General features: G+C 37.2%; 1 protein-coding gene across 3 annotated transcripts; it reads right to left on the reverse strand.

Moving 5' to 3' along the window:
* Positions 1-2069: 2069 nt before the first annotated feature.
* Positions 2070-18343, reverse strand: LOC108696211. 3 transcript variants are annotated; one of them, XM_041568781.1, is made up of 19 exons: positions 18163-18343; positions 10985-11037; positions 10216-10323; positions 10024-10104; positions 9835-9906; positions 8294-8365; positions 7875-7925; positions 7202-7249; positions 6691-6744; positions 6423-6479; positions 6239-6316; positions 6055-6132; positions 5901-5948; positions 5237-5287; positions 5004-5114; positions 4408-4470; positions 4012-4068; positions 3363-3410; positions 2070-3099 (listed from the first exon to the last, which is right to left on the reverse strand). In XM_041568781.1, exons 2-19 carry the CDS (start codon positions 11028-11030, stop codon positions 3032-3034), a joined length of 1191 nt encoding a protein of 396 aa, XP_041424715.1. In that variant the 5' UTR covers positions 11031-11037; positions 18163-18343; the 3' UTR covers positions 2070-3031. The 3 variants fall into 3 exon arrangements, with proteins under 3 accessions (XP_041424715.1, XP_018080846.1, XP_041424716.1); XM_018225357.2 differs by having other exon boundaries at positions 4405-4470; positions 18163-18342; XM_041568782.1 differs by lacking the exon at positions 6055-6132 and having other exon boundaries at positions 4405-4470; positions 18163-18342.
* Positions 18344-18939: the final 596 nt, after the last annotated feature.

The raw sequence follows: 18939 nt of genomic DNA on the forward strand, positions 1-18939 counted from the left end.
AAACAAGCACAAGTGGATATTCTCTGCTGTTAATATGTCTTCAGTGCAACTGTGAGCCACACCAACACACCAGCTGTCTGCCTCTCTCTGTCGCGAACCCGTGTCTTTGACTTTATTGACGCATGCAAGCATAGCCGCGCCATCTACTGTGCATCTGCCGCACTGCTGCAAGTTCAACAGAATGTGATACTATTCACCGGCAAAAGGGTTGAGAAGGGAGGCGGTGAGTGGGGAGGTGGATTCCACCCACAGTATTAGTCTTATAATGCCACAGAGGGTTGGGGCATGCAGATACTATTAAAGGCCCCACAATGATTGCGACCTAGAGAGGCACCTACTCTGCCTGCCCCTAGTTTTGGCCCTGGGTTACGGAGACTCCTTTTAGTCTAATCATTTATGATTTCCTAATGTACACTGACTGGTTAAACCTTGATTGAATGTGGGCACGCAATGGCCACTGTAGTGTTTAATCAACATTAGCCACTAGATAAACTAGATCATATTAATAATAAAAAGCAGACATTTCTGCTCTGTTTCTTTTATTAGATTACCATTGGGAAAGCACTGAATTGTTCATTCAGAATCTATAATTGGGAATTCTACTGTGATATCCAAGTGCCCATATATTAACTTGTGTATACAGGTATAGGACCTCCAGGGTTTGAAACCTGGACCTGACCCAAAACCTGCATTTTTACCCAGATGAGACCAACCCACTGATCACCACAAACCAAAAGTGTTGCTGCTAAAAACAAGAAGTGACATTATCTGAAGTGGGAAGGAATGAAAAAAAAACAGGGGGTAAAAAGGAATTTAAAGGAGTAAAACTTGCTTATATTAAGCCCCTCAAACCCCTCCATGAGAACTGAAAATTAAAATAGGCCCTGGCTTTTCAGGTACACAGCGGCCCAATCAGCCCACACAGAGGCTCAAACAGCCCTCACCAGCCCACTAAATAGTGACTTTCTATGGAACCTTATAGCAGCCCCTTTGGCATTTGCCAGAACCCACAGATTGCCAGTCCGGGCCTTCATGAGACCCACAGATAAACCTACCTGCATCCACACCTGCATCTGCACCCTAGGCAACCTGGCCAGTCACCTCACTATTCCAACCCCTGACGCGCGCATACCTCTCAACATTTGAAAAATGGAATGAGGGAAAAACAAGTTCTGCCTCGCTCAGCACAGAGAATTATATGGACACTACCATTTTATTGCCTACCCCTAAATACCATGTCCAATTGCAAAATTTGTCAGGTTAAGGAAAGTTTGAACACATTTCTGGTGGTTTTAGGGTCAGTTTTGTTTCATTATTACAGTTTTTCTAATAAAGATAAAATTGCCCTTTAAGCAGTTTATCTTATTAATTACAATTGTATCTAAGTGCTGGGTATTCTGGCCTCTGCCAAAATCCTCTTATTTAATTAAATTTCAGAAACGTTGTGTCTTTTTTTTGTCGCCAGTGCAGGAGATCATGCGAGACACTTCAGTATGAAACCGGGACTGTGGGCTGAGCTGTCAAAATCAGGACTGTACCGCAGAAAACCAGACAACTGGGAGGTAGGCACATGTGCATGAATGAGTACTTCCATGCACACTGATAATAACCTGGATAATGGGTCTCCGGATAACAGGTCCCATAATAAGTGTATGTATAATAAGTGGATCTTGCATTTGATACTCAATTTCCGACCTCATGCCCTGTTCATGGCTTGTACTGAGAGGGAATGGGGGGATCCTATTTAGAAGGTGGAATGTTATAAACATATGCACTCTGATGAAACACCCTCCCTTCATCTTATCTCTAGCTAGTTGGAGCATATATAACTTATAGTACAGCTTCTTCTTTAAGGTCAGTGAGCCCTAATGAACATTGTCTGTCACTTCAAACCTACTGTCCTTCATGTCTTCTTCACATTTTTCATATTTCAGGAATTTTTCTTCCCAACCCTAATATGTTTATATCTCCTATATAAATGACATAACAATCTATTGACATTCACACTAACGTTCCCACTACCTCTACAGTCACACTCTACAAAACTAAACTAAAAAGAACAGTTTCAATAAACTGAAGAACATTTTATTAATGGGTTCTTAAAATGGAAATTATCTTCTGCTCTTAGGCCAGCTCCATTTTTGCTGGTAAGATCTTTCAGGCCCTGCAACATTTTATCAATGAATTCTTAATGTGGACGAAATTGTCTTCTGCTCTAGGCCGGCTCCATTTTTGCTGGTAAGATCTTTCAGGCCCTGCTGCAACATTTTATTAATGAATTCTTAATATGGACTAAATCATCTTCTGCTCTTAGGCCGACTCCATTTTTGCTGGTGAGATCTTTCCGGCCCTGCAACATTTTATCAATGAATTTGTAATATGGACGAAATTGTCTTCTGCTCTAGGCCGGCTCCATTTTTGCTGGTAAGATCTTTCAGGCCCTGCAACATTTTATCAATGAATTCTTAATATGGATGAAATTGTCTTCTGCTCTAGGCCGGCTCCATTTTTGCTGGTAAGATCTTTCAGGCCCCGCAACATTTTATCAATGAATTCTTAATATGGACGAAATTGTCTTCTGCTCTAGCCCGGCTCCATTTTTGCTGGTAAGATCTTTCAGGCCCTGCTGCAACATTTTATTAAGTAATTCTTAATATGGACGAAATCATCTTTCGCTCTTAAGCCAGCTCCATTTTTGCTGATAAGATCTTCAGGCCCGGCAACATTTTATTAATGAATTCTTAATACGGATGAAATCGGCTTCTGCTCTTAGGCCAGTTCCATTTTTTCTGGTAAGATCTTTCAGGCCCTGCTGCAACATTTTATTAATGAATTCTTAATATGGACGGAATTGTCTTTTGCTCTTAAGCCGGCTCCATTTTTGCTGGTAAGATCTTTCAGGCCCTGCAACATTTTATCAACGAATTCTTACTATGGATGAAATCGTCTTTTGGTCTTCAGCCGGCTCCATTTTTTTGATAAGATCTTCAGGCCCTGCAACATTTTATTAATGAATTCTTAATATTAATTCTTAATATGGACGAAATCGGCTTCTGCTCTTAGGCCAGCTCCATTTTTGCTGGAAAGATCTTTCAGGCCCTGCAACATAAAGTACATTGCTTATAGTAAATACAGACAGCGTCAGGCATAATGTTTATTAACTACATGGTTGCTTCCAATCTCCCCATACTTCTTGTCTTCTGTTCACCCTCCCCCTTCATACTTTAAACGTTATATCACAACCCCATATGTATTATAAGGAATAATATTCCTCTTTTCCAAAATCTTAGGATATGAAAACTCCCCTTGGAATTTTATTACAGAACCCCTTGGTGCCTTTGAATATCATTGAGGACACTTACTCATTTCGATTGTTACTTGAACCGTTGGCTTGTTCCAAGTAAAGAATCCTGAAATAAAAAATAACAGTTAGGGCATAATACACATTCTAATAACTAGAGCTAGGAGATTTATTTTCATTTAATTCAGAAGAGGCACGAATATGTTGTAAATTATATACTCATAAATGGTGCCAAGTTATAGCATCAGATATAATCAAGTCTTAGTGATAAAATTTGTGTCATGTGACTTACTGAAATTTGTGTACAGGTATGAGACCTATTATCCAGAATGCTAGTGACTTGGGGTGTTCTGGATAATTGATCTTTCTATAATTTAGATCTTCATACCTTAAGTCCAGAAAATCATGTAAACATTAATTAAACCCAATAGGCTGGTTTTGCCTACAATAAGGATTAATTATATCTTAGTTTGGATCAAGTACAAGCTACTGTTTTATTATTACAGAGGAAAAGGAAATCATTTTAAAAAATTTGTATAAAATGGAGTCTATGGCAGATGGCTTTCCCATAATTTGGAGCTTTCTGGATAACAGGTTTCCAGATAACAGATCCCATACATGTATTATAAAAAATAATTAGGATATGAGGATGCTAATATTAATTTTGGGGTTCTATTCCTTTATAATAGATATAGAAAAAAATATTGTACCATTGTTTAGCCATGCTTGTTTGTTTTTCTTCCACTTGCCAGTGTGATTTTGAGGGTCTGAAAAAGAAATAAATTATAGTTTCAGTAAAAATCATGAAATAATGGTAAAAAAGGAACAAAGTTTAACCATTCCATTGATTTAAACAAGTGTGCTGCCCCACTGTGTTGGATATAATCTGACATTGTGTAAAGTAGATGCAATCATTAACATGGGGCTACATTTTCTGCCCTCTGGCCTGCCCTAAATATCTGCTGTCCATGTATAAAATTCATGATACTAATATCATACTAATTTAAGATTCCCAGACCTACATATAGAACATTCATGGTAACTACTTCCACTGCTTCACATTAACCCTTAAAACATGAAAAACATAAAAAAAAATATCTCACCACGGTTCCAATGATGTTGCCTTTCTCTCTTCCTCTCTTCTCTTTTTGGGGTGAATTTTTCAAAGGCTAAAAATCACAAGATAGTAATGCATTGTGAATAAAGGTTATTTCTGCATATAGCTTGATTTATGCACGTTGTATCTAAGAACATTATAGCATCAACAGGTACAGGTATGGGACTTGTTATTCAGAATGCTTTGGACGTGGAACTATTATTATATAGAATGTTTCCCCATTTACTCTGCAGAGCTTACATTCCCATTTCTCAAGTAATAGTATATGCTCTATATGGCTTTCTCAACTTAATCTACCCGTGTTATTGACTTGAACTTCATGCAAGCACAGGGACAGCATATAATCCCTGTACAGATAGTAGTAGCAGTAGTCAGTAGTAGTAGTCAGTAGTTACATAGTCAAGCCAAGGATCACAGCCCTGCATGTCGGCAATTCCAATCTCAATGCCGCAAGTTCCAATAGTTTTGTGTATAGGAGGGGGTCACAGAGCATTAACGTCCATAATATTGAAATGTCAAGTTTCCAAATGTTTGTAGATTCTCGTAAGAAAATGAACTGCGAATTAATAACAGTCAACAACTTACTTATTTTTCTCTTTTTAGGCATGCCGCCTCTTTCGTCCATATCTTTAGGCATGCCGCCTCTTTCGTCCATATTTTTGGGCATGCCGCCTCTTTCATCCATATTGATGTGGCCTAAAAGACAAATAAAGATATATAACTATACATATTGAAATATTGCTCAAATTCAAGTTTCCAAATGTATTCAAATTCTCTGAAGAATGTGAACTGTGAATTATCAACAGCACAGAGCTTACCTGTCTTTCTCTTTGTAGGCAGACAGACTCTTTCTTCCATATTGATGTTGCCTAGAAGATAGATAAATATGTATATGTATATTTAGAAAAATACAATGACCTATCTAAGCTGAGCAATAGAGTAAAACTTGAACTGCCACACACTCTAGGGTCACTATGATAAAAAGCGAATTAACATGTGTGTAATCATGCTTGGGAGCAAACCCCCAAAAAAACAAATCATAACATACAGACTACCCGCAGAAGGTTTTAGGGATCAAACCCAGAACCCTCAAATCTAATAATAGCAATCAATGTGGTGCTATGTAGTAGTCAGTGTTATTGTTAAAAGCATATCTTCTATAATATGATGTATTTTACAACTATAGGGTCATTTACTGTGCAGAACGCAGCGTGCAAATAAAAATACCACAATCGGCTACTCTTTTGCACTTTTCACACTGTGTTCTACCTTAACGGAATGGACACAGACCTCAACGCCTAGTCCCTGGTAAATCTGGGGGGGGGGCACTTCTTTGCAGGACTGGATATACTTGTAACTACAGAATGATACTTGTATAAATCTATTAATCCCCAACTTTGTTATGTGGCTAGAGAATGCCCGGACCTTAAAATCAGGCTAAAAACAAATAGTAAAAAATCTAAAGACTAATTAAAAACGTACTCATTTTTCTTTTTCTTTTGACTGGCCCATAGTCAGCTTTGGTGGTATCTAGTAGGAAAATATAGATATAATTAATTTTATGAGCTCAGTACATATGGCATACAATATAAATACTATTATATACATGGCAGGATATAATAATGGTATAACCTACCAGCAGTTGGGCGCTCTAACTGGGCATTTTTGCATCTTGGCGTGCAGTTGACAGGCCCATAGTCTGCTTTGGTGGTATCTAGTAGGAAAATATAGATATAATTCATTTTATGTGCTCAGTACACATGGCATACAATATAAATATTATTATGTACATGGCAGAATATAATAATGGTATAACCTACCAGCAGTTGGGCGCTCTAACTGGGCATTTTTGCATCTTGGCGTGCAGTTGACAGGCCCATAGTCTGCTTTGGTGGTATCTAGTAGGAAAATATAGATATAATTCATTTTATGAGCTCAGTACACATGGCATACAATATAAATATTATTATGTACATGGCAGTATATAATAACGGTATAACTTACCAGCAGTTGGGTGCTCTATCTCGCCTTTTTTCAAACTTGGTGTAAAGTTTTGGTTGACTGGATAAAAAGAAATATTTTCCATAAAAATCATAGGATAATGATAAAATGGAAATTATAGTTGTGAAGATAATCATCTAACAGGGTATAATGACAACGGCATAGGCACATGGGCAGTGAATTTGAATGCATTTCCCCTTACAGTTCACTGAGGTACTACAAGCCTACACCGACATTATCCCTATAGACAGATCAATGAAATTTCACTTACCAAAAGTTGGGCGCCGCAACTTGGGCTTCCATACCCGAGTGGTGTTCTGAAAGACTGGGAAAACATATTTATTATAAAGATCATATAATAATGATAAACGGCAGAAATATTATTTTATATAAACATAATGTAATTTGTATTTCTTTTACCCTCATTAAAGATTATCTAGCCAGGATCCTAGGACAACCAATCAGATCACTAGCAGCCAGTGGAAAAAGGATTGGTTGCTATGGGGTACTGCCAAGGTGCAAATTTGCCCAATTTTCATAAATGACAAACATATGGCCAAAAGCACCTGATGGAAGGGCAGCCTGGTGGCACATTAAGGTGATTGTCTATCTGCTATTTTTTATTTGTAAAAGTGCAGCTTATGGGATAATTAGGTTAAGACTAATGGACATTTCTGTATATTCTTAATATGGGGCAAAGGGTGAGGGGATGTGGAGCTAAAAAGTGCAAAACCCACTGCCTCAAACAATAAACATTTTTAAATTTAAAAAACAAATCTTACTGATTGTATTCTTTCCGACAGCCCCTTTGTCTTCTGATTTGGTGGAATCTAGAATGGGGAAATGTACAGAGATACTTTAACTTTTATAAACTCAGCACATAAAATACAAAGAGGGTTATGAGATATAAGGAGCAAATATTACTACAGTTCTTATCTCCTATAGCAACCAATAAACAGGTTGAATGTACTTGTCACAAGTTTAAAAGCAAACACCTGGGTTACTGCACCTGTGCAAGCTTTGTGCCTTTTATTACATATGGGGGAAATATAGATACATTTATCTGAGAATAAGGCAATGATTTGAGAGGAAATTTCTTCTTGACCCTTCTCCACCTAATTTCCCAAGGAACAGGTTATATGAAAATTATGACATAATGATAAAAAGGGAATAAATGTTATTTATGTATTTGAATTCACTAGGCACTGCAATCTCAGTCTTCCAGTGTCCCATATTGGCTGGGGCAAGCGCATAAACAGTACAGAACTTTAAAATCCCTATACATGTCCCTACTAGAAGTCACACCAGGGACACCTTTGAAGAAGAATAAGATGGTGGCATAGTGCTGATGTGCCAGCCAGGAGTAATAGGTAGGCGATTAAAATCACAGAGGGGTATTTAACTTGGTACCTCCCAGTAATAACAATTATGTAATTTTTAATAGCCAAAGCTTACCAGTGTCACTTTTTGTTGGCAGGACATCTGATTTTTCTTTATCGATGTTATCTAGCAGGTATAAATATATAAAAAGTCAATACTGTTTAGAAGCTGAACACACATGATAAAAAACACCATCATCCAATAAATACATCCAGAATCAATAATGTATATATAGAGAACCATGGGCAAGGGTAACAAAAATGTAAACCCTATACTATAGTCAGAGAGGTGAAAAAGTTAGACTCAACTCCCTGATATACATAGGCCCCAATACATGTAACTACTCCAATAAATGAACAGTCCAGAACTACAAATGAACCCACAGAACCTCTTCCTCCACCAACTGGATCGTATGCTAAAGGATTAGATGAGCCAAGCACAATTCATCGAATTCTGTTTGGCTTTTTCTTATTATTTTTAATAAAGATTCTTACCTGCCTCAACTTCCTGCTCTTTTTCTATCAGCAGATCTGTAACAGACCCCGAACACATAACTGAGGCTGGGTCTAAAAAATAAAAAGTGAAAGAAAGGGTAAGTTCTCCTTATGTTTTAAACATATACCTCTGTATGAAACATTTATATAGTATATACTTGTACAGGTATGGGAACTGTTATCCAAAATGCTCCGAACCTGGGGTTTTCCGGATAACAATTCAATTAGATTAATGGCGCATTCACTGGCTCAATGGTAGGGGTAGAGATTACCATGTAGGTAAGGATAATGGTAAAAATCCAAATTTATTAGTTCATTTAAAAACACATATGAAAAATCAAGAGTGGATGAAGCAAAGCAGGGGAGTGCATGGCTATATGCGTTTCGTGACTATAGCGGTCACTTCGTCAGAAGCCAAAAGCACCCCCTGCTGACAACATATTTATACACACATTAAAAACATCAGGTGATTCCAGCAATTTAATAAAAACATGATAGTCACAAACCCGTAAATCAATTCATGAGATACATATAAATCTGTTTTGTATATTAATTCGTTTTATTAATAGTTTTAATTTGATATTAATTTAATATTAATTTAATTTAATTTGATTTAATTTAATCTAATTTAATTCAATTTCATATAATTTATTTCAATGCAATCAATCAATTTCATCAAGTCCAAATACTAAAAAGTTGATTGCATTGAAATAAATTATATGAAATTGAATTAAATTAGATTAAATTAAATCAAATTAAATTAATATTAAATTAATATCAAATTAAAACTATTAATAAAACAAATTAATATGCAAATCAGATTTATATGTATCTCATGAATTGATTTATGTTATTGTTTTTAATTATATTGCTGGAATCACCTGATGTTTTTAATATGTGTATAAATATGTTGTCAGCAGGGGGAACTTTTGGCTTCTGGCAAAGTAACCGCTATAGTTACGAAACGCGTATAGCCATGCACTCCCCTGCTTTGCTTCATCCACTCTTGATTTTTCATATGTGTTTTTAAATGAACTAATAAATTTGGATTTTTACCATTATCCTTACCTACATGGTAATCTCTACCCCTACCATTGAGCCAGTGAATGCGCCATTAATCTAATTGAATTGTTTGCACCACGTGACCAGAGTGGAACTACTGGACGGAGGGATAAAGCTCTCTCCTTACCCCGTATGTGGAGTTGCCTGTGCTTATTTGCTTCTTTGTTTTCTGGATAAGGGATCTTTCCATAATTTGGAACTTCATACTTAAAGTCTATTTGAAAATCATATTAATATTAAATAAATCTAAAAGGCTGGTTTTGCTTCCAATAAGGATTAATTATATCTTAGTTTGGATCAAGTACAAGCTACTGTTTTATTATCACAGAGGAAAAGGAAATCATTGTAAAAATATGGATTATTTGGAAAAAAATGGAGTCTATGGGAGATGGCATTTCCATAATTCAGAGCTTTCTGGATAACAGGTTTCTGGATAATGGATCCTATACCTGTATATATAAATGTAGATATAATTATACCTGTTTTATCATCATTCTTCTCCTCTTTCACCTCTGAATGTGGCAGATCCAATTGTGGACTGCAGTCCTTTGCTGATAAAAAAAAAGAGAAGGAAGGGTTAGCTCTCATTAGGTCTAACAGCATATCAGCCACACAGCCATACAAATCTATACAAAGCACTTTTTAGCAAATAATATTATGATTTCTACCTGATGGTTCTTCTCCTTCTGCCTGCTCGCCATTCTGAAGGTCCATCAGAGACCCCCAAGACCTCATCACTGGGGCTTGATCTGTTAAGGAAAAGTTAAAAAAAAGTATGTTTATCTAAATTATGGGTAAAAACTCAGCATTCTGGATAAGAGATCCCATACTTGTACATATAAATATAGATATAATTATACCTAATTTATCATTCTCCTTTTCTTCCACATCTGTTGGTTCTCCTTCTGAATTTTCTCCCTCTCTAAGGTCCATCAGAGACCCCCAAGATCTCATCACTGGGGCCTGGTCTGTCAAGGAGAAGGTAGAGATATGGTTAGTCCTCCTATTATCTAACGTATAGTTAATAAGAAGAGTCCTCAAACTTCACTTAAAGGAACAGTAACACCAAAAAATGAAAGTGTTGTATAGTAATGAAAATATCATGTACTGTTGCCCTGCACTGGTAAAACTTCAGAAACACTACTATAGTCATATAAACAAGCTGCTGTGTAGCAATGACAGAAATTGAAAAAAGGCTATATGGCACAGGATTAATAGTGGATAACAGATAAAATTATGCTCTACAGAGCTTATTTGCTGTCTGTTGTGTAACTTGAGCCTTTTCTCCTTTGAATGGCTGCCCCCATTGCTACACAGCAGCTGTATTTATATAAACAATAGTAGTGTTTCTGAAGCAAACACAGAAGTTTTATTAGTGCGGGGCAACACTGCATTATATTTTTATTACTTTAAAACAGTTTAATTTTTTGATGTTACTGTTCCTTTAAAGATACTGTATAAAGAGCATACTAATACAAAGGTTAGCCAAATGTTGCAAAATCGGGTTGAACCCTAAACTGGGTGCTGGGTTGGTGCATTCCTACTTCACAAAGCCAATTTTTCTAAGACATTTTAAAAAGATATTGTATTATCCCAGAAATACCTTAAGTAACTTAAAAAGTCCCTTACCTAAATCTAGAACATCATCAATCTCCTCCTCAAGATGTTTCTCCATTCTTTATCTAACATAGAAAAAATAAAAGAAATTAAAACATTTCATGATGGCAACACTTTCAGAAAATAATTTTTATTTGACATTTATTAAATACATACTCATACTACACCATAATCATATTTATTATTATGTCTTTATAAAGTGCCAACATATTCCGCAATGCTTTACAGGTATGGCACCTGTTATCCAGAATGCACAGGAGAAGGCGTGGGAATGGGTAGGATACAAAGTAAATGAGAGATGTAGCATGGGGTGTTGCATATTTTTAGATGAATGCCCAGCCATGTCTTGGACCCCTTTTGTCTTCAGACCCCATGTCTTAGGCTTGCATGGCCTGTGGTGCAACATCTTGAGCTTCATAACTGGCCAGACTTTTGGATAGAGAATCAAGTGGTTCTCCGTTTCAACATTGGGATTGGGTGTTAAAAAAACCCTAAATTAACAGGGGTGTAACTACAGAGGAAGCAGACCCCATGGCTGCAGGGAAACCACAAGGTAAATGGCCCCATGAGGCCCTAATTCATATACAATTTCAATAAATATTGCTAAAACAGGTCAATCTCTAGACATTTTTGGGACCTGAAAAATAATTTCTTTGGGGCCCAGTAATGTCAAGTTTAACCTCTGCAACTAAAGATCTTTTACTATACTCAATCTCAATGTCACCACTGCTGTGTTCAGGCAGAAAATAGCTGAAATGCCTCATTCACTGTCATTGCCTCCCACAGAGTTATATGGCAAACATATTGCCTTAGGAAGCTCAGTCAGTGATGGTGAAAATCTGGAACATAGGCCTTAAAGGGGTTGTCCAGTTTTAAGAATGATGTAGAGCGTGCTATTCTGAGTTCATTTGCAATTGTTTTTCATTTTTATAATATGTGATTTTGAGTTATTTTGCTTTTTATTCAGCAGCTCTACAGTTTGCAATTTAAGCAATCTGGTTGCTAGGGTCCAAATTACCCTAGCAACAATGCATTGATTTGAATAAGAGAAACTGTATTGGAAAGGCCCGTGAATAGAAAGATGAACATTAAAGAGGAGCATTAACAATACATTTGTAGCCTTACAAAGCATTTGTTTTAGATGGGGTCCGTGACCCCCATTTGAGAGCTGGGAAGTGTTAGGCAAATAATGCAAAAATTATAGAAAAATGAAGACCAGCTGAAAAGTTGCTTAGAATTAGAATTTCTATAACATACTAAAGGTTATGGTAAAGGTGAACTTCCCCTTTAAAAACTTACTGGTATTTGCTACTTTAATGGGTCAGAAAAGCAATGATTACATACATTACTAATGTACAATAATTCTATAGGCTGAGCAGCCAAAGTGAACATAATAATGGGTAGGAAGATGGAGGTTAATGGTATATTTTATGTTTGGTGCAGCTAAATACATTCCCACCTCTATACCGGATGGGAACCTAACCAATGAGGTTTAAATGTACATGTTTATTTATTTTGTGTTTTCTATGTGAGTGTCTATATCCATGCTGCTATCAACTATCACTCTCACTCAGGCCCATTGCTAAAGGCAGTTGGTTTAGCCGGTAGTAACTGTAAGAAGGGCAGCACATCTCTATACAGACTGTAATCTAGGGATTTGTTCTAATAAGAAGCACATCTATATTAAAGGTTAGTGTAGTAGAACATGACATGCAACTCATGCTGAATAACTCCCTTTCCCTCCAGTAAAGCCTGATGTCCTTATAAAAAAGCCTTCTTGGCATTCAGGGCAATAGGACAGGGAATTGCCTTTTTTCTTTTATAGTTTACAATTTTAACATAAATGAAAGTCCTTATTTCTCATGAAATACATTGCTGAAGTGCAATAATAATGATATAACTAGCAGGGAGCACTAAGTGATAGTGATAGTGACAAATTTAAACAAAACTCTGATACTAAAACTAAATCTCAGACACTGAACCATGGAATAATGGCTAGATATAGCGCTACTCTGTCATACTATAGGACATTTTTTATATAAAATTACCTGAAAACTCTCCAAAAAGCAAATATCTCTCTCCAAACAATGAATATCTCTCTCTCCAAAAAACAAATATCTCTCTCTTCAAAAAAAAAAAAATCTCTCTCTCCAAAAACAAATATCTCTCTCTCCAAACAACAAATATCACTCTCTCCAAAAAACAAATATCACTCTCTCCAAAAAACAAATCACTCTCTCCAAAAAACAAATATCACTCTCTCCAAAAAACAAATATCTCTCTCTCCAAAAAACAAATATCACTCTCTCCAAACAACAAATATCTCTCTCTCTCCAAACAACAAATATCTCTCTCTCTCCAAACAACAAATATCACTCTCTCTCCAAAATCCAAACGGAAATGAGCCTTACACAGCAGCTAATTCCTAAACATGTTATTCTTATTGTGATGTCAGCGGTCTTATTGTGATGTCAGCCAATAGCAACAGAGCAGCTGATTCATAAACACTTATCCTTATTGTGATGTCAGCGGTCTTCAGTCAGTAACAGCTAATTCATAAACATGTTATTCTTATTGTGATGTCAGCTGTCTTCAGCCAATAGCAACAGAGCATTTTTATTTAAAGAAACAGTGGAATGATATACATATGCCCACAATGCTGTGTTATTGGGGGGTTGTATTTTACTGTTGGATGAGTAGGAGGTAAAGTAGATTTGGAATGTATATACAGGTATGGGACCTGAATGTTCAAGACCTGGGGTTTTTCAGATAACAGATCATTTTAAAAAATTTGAACTATTTGGATAAAATGGAGTCTATGGGAGATGGCCCTTCCGTAATTTAGAGCTTTGTGGATAATGGGTTTCCAGATAACTGATGCCATACCTGTACCAGGAACATAAGATTTTTATTTTTCCCATCAGGCTCTAAATTACAGCAATGCCATCATCCAGAGAGTCCATTTTAAGACAATAATTCAACATTTTTTAAATTAATGAATACAAAGAAGACAATACCTTGTACTTAAACTAAACTTACCCCCACATGATAATGAGATGATATACTACTGATGTTATTCTCATTGCTTAATCTTTTTGCATGAATAATAAAGCTTGGTGTGCCTTCCTAAGAAACCTAGCAGTTGAAATTACAGTGTTTTTTTCAAAAGGAATATATTTGTGTCCCCTTTATTGCCAGGTTCATCCTCATTAAAGGGGTGGTTCACCTTTGACTTAACTTTTAGTATCATATAGAATGGATAAACCTTTTCAATTGGCCTTGGTTTTTTTCTTTTTTTTTATAGTTTTTTTTAATTATTTGCTTCTTCTTCAGATTATTTCCAGCATTCAAATGGGGGTCACTGACCCCATCTAAAAACAAATGCTATGTAAGGCTACACATTTGTTGTTATTGCTACTTTTTTTTTTTTACTCATCTTTCTATTCAGGCCTCTCCTATTCATATTCCAGACTCTTATTCAAATCAATAAATGGTTGCTATGGTAATTTGGACCCTAGCAACAAGATTGTTTAAAATGCAAATTGAAGAGCTGCAGGATAAAAATCTAAATAACTCAAAAACCACAAATAATAAAAACCAATTGCAAACTGTCTCAGAATATCACTCTCTACAGCATACATCTACATCATAAGTTATTATCTTTCATGTTACTCTCCCAATAGAATTTTGTAGGTTACAGCAGTGCTGGGCCAAGGTATTTTAGCACCCTAGGCAAGGTCTTCAATCAGTGACCATTACATTACGGTTTTATTTTTAAATAAAGAAATCTTATAAGACATTATTGAAATAAGGTTTTTATTTATATGAATATGTACAAATAAAAATAAGGTACCTGTACCTGTGCCAGCAGCCATCATACTGACCCCCTGTACCTGTGACACTAGCCATCATACTGAGTCTGTGTGTGCCTGTGTGTGTGTGCCTGAGTCTGTGTGTACCTGATTCCGTTTGTGCCTGAGTCTTTGTGTGCCTGTGTGTGTCTGATTGTTGTTGCCAGTATTACAGATTGTGACTGCATAAAGAGAACATGATCAAAAATTACATGTGGGAAAGTGACTACTGAGGAAGAAGTGGAGAGAAAATGAAAACAGCAGCAAATGGCAAAGGAGATATATTTAAAAAGGCAAGTACAGAAAGAGGGGTAGATACATTGTTGCATAAAAGAAAGAAAATGGAATAGTTGTGGACAGCAGAAGAGAAAAAGTGTAGAGGAGGGGGAACAGAAAAGATCCACTGAGGGATGGGAACAATAATAAAATGTGAAGAAAAAATGTTAAATTATTAAAGCTGGCTAGGTGGAAAACTGGCAAAAAAAGGAGAAGTATTCCTATAAATGAAGTGAACAAGTAAAGAGGAAAAGTGGAAGATCGAGCAAAGGCAGAATAGAATAGAGAAGAGTCAATTGGATAACAAGGTATGTCATGCATACATGCAAACTATAAGCTTCAAGAAGGGGTTGGATGTCTTTTCAGAGGGAATACAGGGTTAAGGAAGATAGCTCATAGTACAAGTTGATCCAGGGACTGGTCCCACTGTCATTTTGGAGTCAGGAAGGAATTTTCCCCTCTCTAGTGCTTGTCCAGGCCTGAATAGTATATTTTATAATAAATGAGTGGTACTCAGCCTGAAGCCTTGTGTCTTTAATTATTTATATGTATCCTTATCATTTATATAATAATACATACTAAAAGTTCCCTATATAACTCATATCCTTATTTAAAGTAGGGGGTACATTATCCCTTATAATATATGAGTAATACTCAGAGTTCCCTGTATAACTCAACCTGCAGCCTTGTGTCTTTATATGGTCACGCAACCTCTCAGTGACTTCTAATATCCTTCTCATTTACAGTAGGATGTACATTATCCCTTATATCATTATAATACAGTGAAACCTCAATTTTACATGTCCTTTTTGCATGTAACTCTTTAGTTAACTTTTAGTATGTTATATAATGGCGAATTCGAAGCAACTTTTCAGTTGGTTTTCATTATTTCTTTTGTTATTGTTTTTGAATTATTTTCCTTCCTCGTCTACATCTTTCCAGCTTTCAAATGGAGGTCACTGACCCCATATAAAAAACAAATGCTCTGTAAGGCTACACATTTACTGTTATTGCTACTTTTTAATGACTCATTTATCTATTCAGGCCTCTTCTATTCATATTCCAGTCTATTCTTCAAATCAGTGTGTGTTGCTAGGCTATTTAGGACCCTAGCAACCAGATTGCTGAAACTGCAAACTGGAGAGCTGCTGAATAAAAAGCTAAATAACTTAAAAACCACAAATAATATAAAATGAAAACCAATTGCAAATAGTCTCAGAATATTATACTCAAACTTAACTCAAAGGTGATCAACCACCTTAATACAATCATCCCCAAAATACAGTGGACCCTTTCTTTCTGTTACAGTTCCATCTACCCAATGATCTAATGGCACCCATATGCATTTTACCCCAATGACCCCTTATGTATTTTCTGGGTCCTCTTTTCTAGCTATGCTTTCTGGTTAAGGAAGCGTCATCTGGGCTGAGGAGCCTAAATGGATCACTGCCTGAACTTTGTTCTTTCTGCTATTTTACATATCAAATTATTATTCTGCATTCTGCATACTCAGGACTCATCTCGGCTCCCTTCACTTTTTCCCAACACACTCTTTAAGGGTCATTTACAAGCACAAGTGCAGGGTGCAATTGTGGACCAATCTTGCCATGTACTTCACAATAAAGCATCTCCCCCACACACATACACACATACACACAATTTCCCACCCTTTTTTTCCCAATACATTTTTAAGTATCATTGATGGTAAAGGCAGTTTCTGGAGAAGCTACATTGATAATGTCATGATGTAAAGACAAATTGTACTAATTAATCTGTGTATGCTTATGAACTACTTGTGTGTCGAGTGTGAAGACATAGGCCTTGTGAATAGATCGGCTATTACAGGAGTGGTCTGAATTTATGGAGCAAGCAAAGAAGATGAAGTCAACCTAAATTGGTCTGTAAAGTAAAAATTACAAGCATGTTGTCAAATTAACTAGAAAAAGGAACTAATAAAAATGAAAAACAAAATACCCTGCCTATTTATCTCAACATCGTTCTGCTAACAATTAGATTAGCTGGAGCAGTTGCAATACTATTACAATTAAGTTTTTAGCACATTCTATATTATTTAGCATCTCTTATTAAGGTCCATGCTGACAATGATTTGGCAGCTCTCACAAATATTACAGATGCCCATTTGAATTTGCAGCATGAAGCAGGTGCTTTACAGCAGTCTCACAATCTGTGTTTGCTTTGTATTCAGTTTCTGCAACAGAAAATAAAAATGCCAGACCAGGTACAAATACAATAAAGAGTCTTTATTACACATTGTACATATAAATATATGCAGCTAACAAAAGAAAAATAAATATAAATGAATGACACAATTAGAAGCTGTAAATATGCACAGTACATATTCCACACATCCCTGTATTTGGCAGAACCCATCAATAGAAAAGAAAAAAGAACATCAGATTACACGGCACTTACAAAAACATTGTGCTGCCCCAGGAGCCCTGTTCATATTGCCAGTTGACCAGGAACAAACACAGGATTTGAGAAAAACTTTGTACCTGACACCTTTGTGGTATTGTTAATCCAGATGTGGTCACACCAACTGTCCCCCTGGTAGTTCAGCCAAGTGTCCTGTGCAAATCACATTGCTGTGCATACACCCAGTGTGTGTGTCTGTGTGTGTATATCAGTGTGTGTATATCAGTGTGTGTGTGTATATCAGTGTGTGTGTGTGTGTGTCAGTGTGTGTGTGTATCAGTGTGTGTTTATATGTGTGTGTGTATCAGTGTGTGTGTGTGTGTATCAGTGTGTGTTTATATGTGTGTGTGTATATCAGTGTGTGTGTGTATCAGTGTGTGTGTGTATCAGTGTGTGTGTGTGTGTGTATCAGTGTGTGTTTATATGTGTGTGTGTGTGTATCAGTGTGTGTGTGTGTATCTGTGTGTATGTATGTGTGTATCAGTGTGTGTATGTGTGTATCAGTGTGTATATCAGGGTGTGCTAGACTAAGTATTATTGCCCATCTCAATGCAAGGATTTGTCCCAGGAACAAAAGCAGAGTACATATTCCCTTGCGGCTCTCCTCATATTCACAACACCACCCACCTTTAGCAACCCCTTCCGTGTCTACTGCTGACTCTTTTTGACATTTAAACATAGCGGCAGCACAATTGTGTGCTACGTTCAGGCGCTCGTCTCCTTTCTCCGGATGGGCCGCAAAAGCTCCATAGTGGTGCTTTGAGGAAGTCGTGACATCACAGCCACGTGACCACGGAGAGGCGTGATGCCAGATTGGGGCGTGTCCTGTGAGCAGCTGTTGCTGCTAAGACTCTTCCTCCACTGACAGCACCACGTGACAGCCCAGCGCAGGAAGCTGGTGTAGTCTCTATGTGTTGCTGTTGTGCAGGGAATAAAGGGGAAGGGATTGCTAAGTGAGAGCATCTGTAAAAGGCGATGACAGTGACATCCAGCTAAGCCAAGGGCTCTACAGTTCAGCACTGCCTGTCATCCTCTTACAGCCCTGCTCCCCCAGTGCCGGGCGCGCCCCCCTACTCCGCGGCCGTGCGCAAACGAGAACGCGCATGCCCAAATGGGGACGCACGAGCGCGGAGGGCCTGCATCAGCACCTGCTTAACCTTTATCAATTGCGGACTAGGGGTAGGCTGTTTATGAGCTACGTGCCTGGCGCACCACAAGCTTTTGTCTCCTAGTCACGTGCCTCTTCTCCCTACCCCTAGTTCCTGCCCTGTATCAGACCCCCCTAATCTCTTAACCCTTACAATTTCTATTGCCAGAATAGTTGGAGCTTCTGCTACATGAGACCATGGGCGTCCACAGAAAATGTTCCAGGGGGGCAAGAGAACATATTACACAAATTACTTG

The sequence above is a fragment of the Xenopus laevis genome, chromosome 7L (assembly GCF_017654675.1).
Source record: "Xenopus laevis strain J_2021 chromosome 7L, Xenopus_laevis_v10.1, whole genome shotgun sequence".
In the NCBI taxonomy this organism is placed as follows: Eukaryota; Metazoa; Chordata; class Amphibia; order Anura; family Pipidae; genus Xenopus; species Xenopus laevis.

Excerpts from the sequence above, each read along its gene's own strand:
- LOC108696211 (XM_018225357.2), bottom strand. The coding sequence starts at position 11,030 with ATGGAGAAACATCTTGAGGAGGAGATTGATGATGTTCTAGATTTAG. Across the intron at positions 6,745-7,201 it reads TGTCGGAAAGAATACAATCA|TCTTTCAGAACACCACTCGG; the intron begins GTAAGATTTGTT and ends ATGTTTTCCCAG. Across the intron at positions 5,949-6,054 it reads GTTAGAGCGCCCAACTGCTG|ATACCACCAAAGCTGACTAT; the intron begins GTAGGTTATACC and ends TTTTCCTACTAG.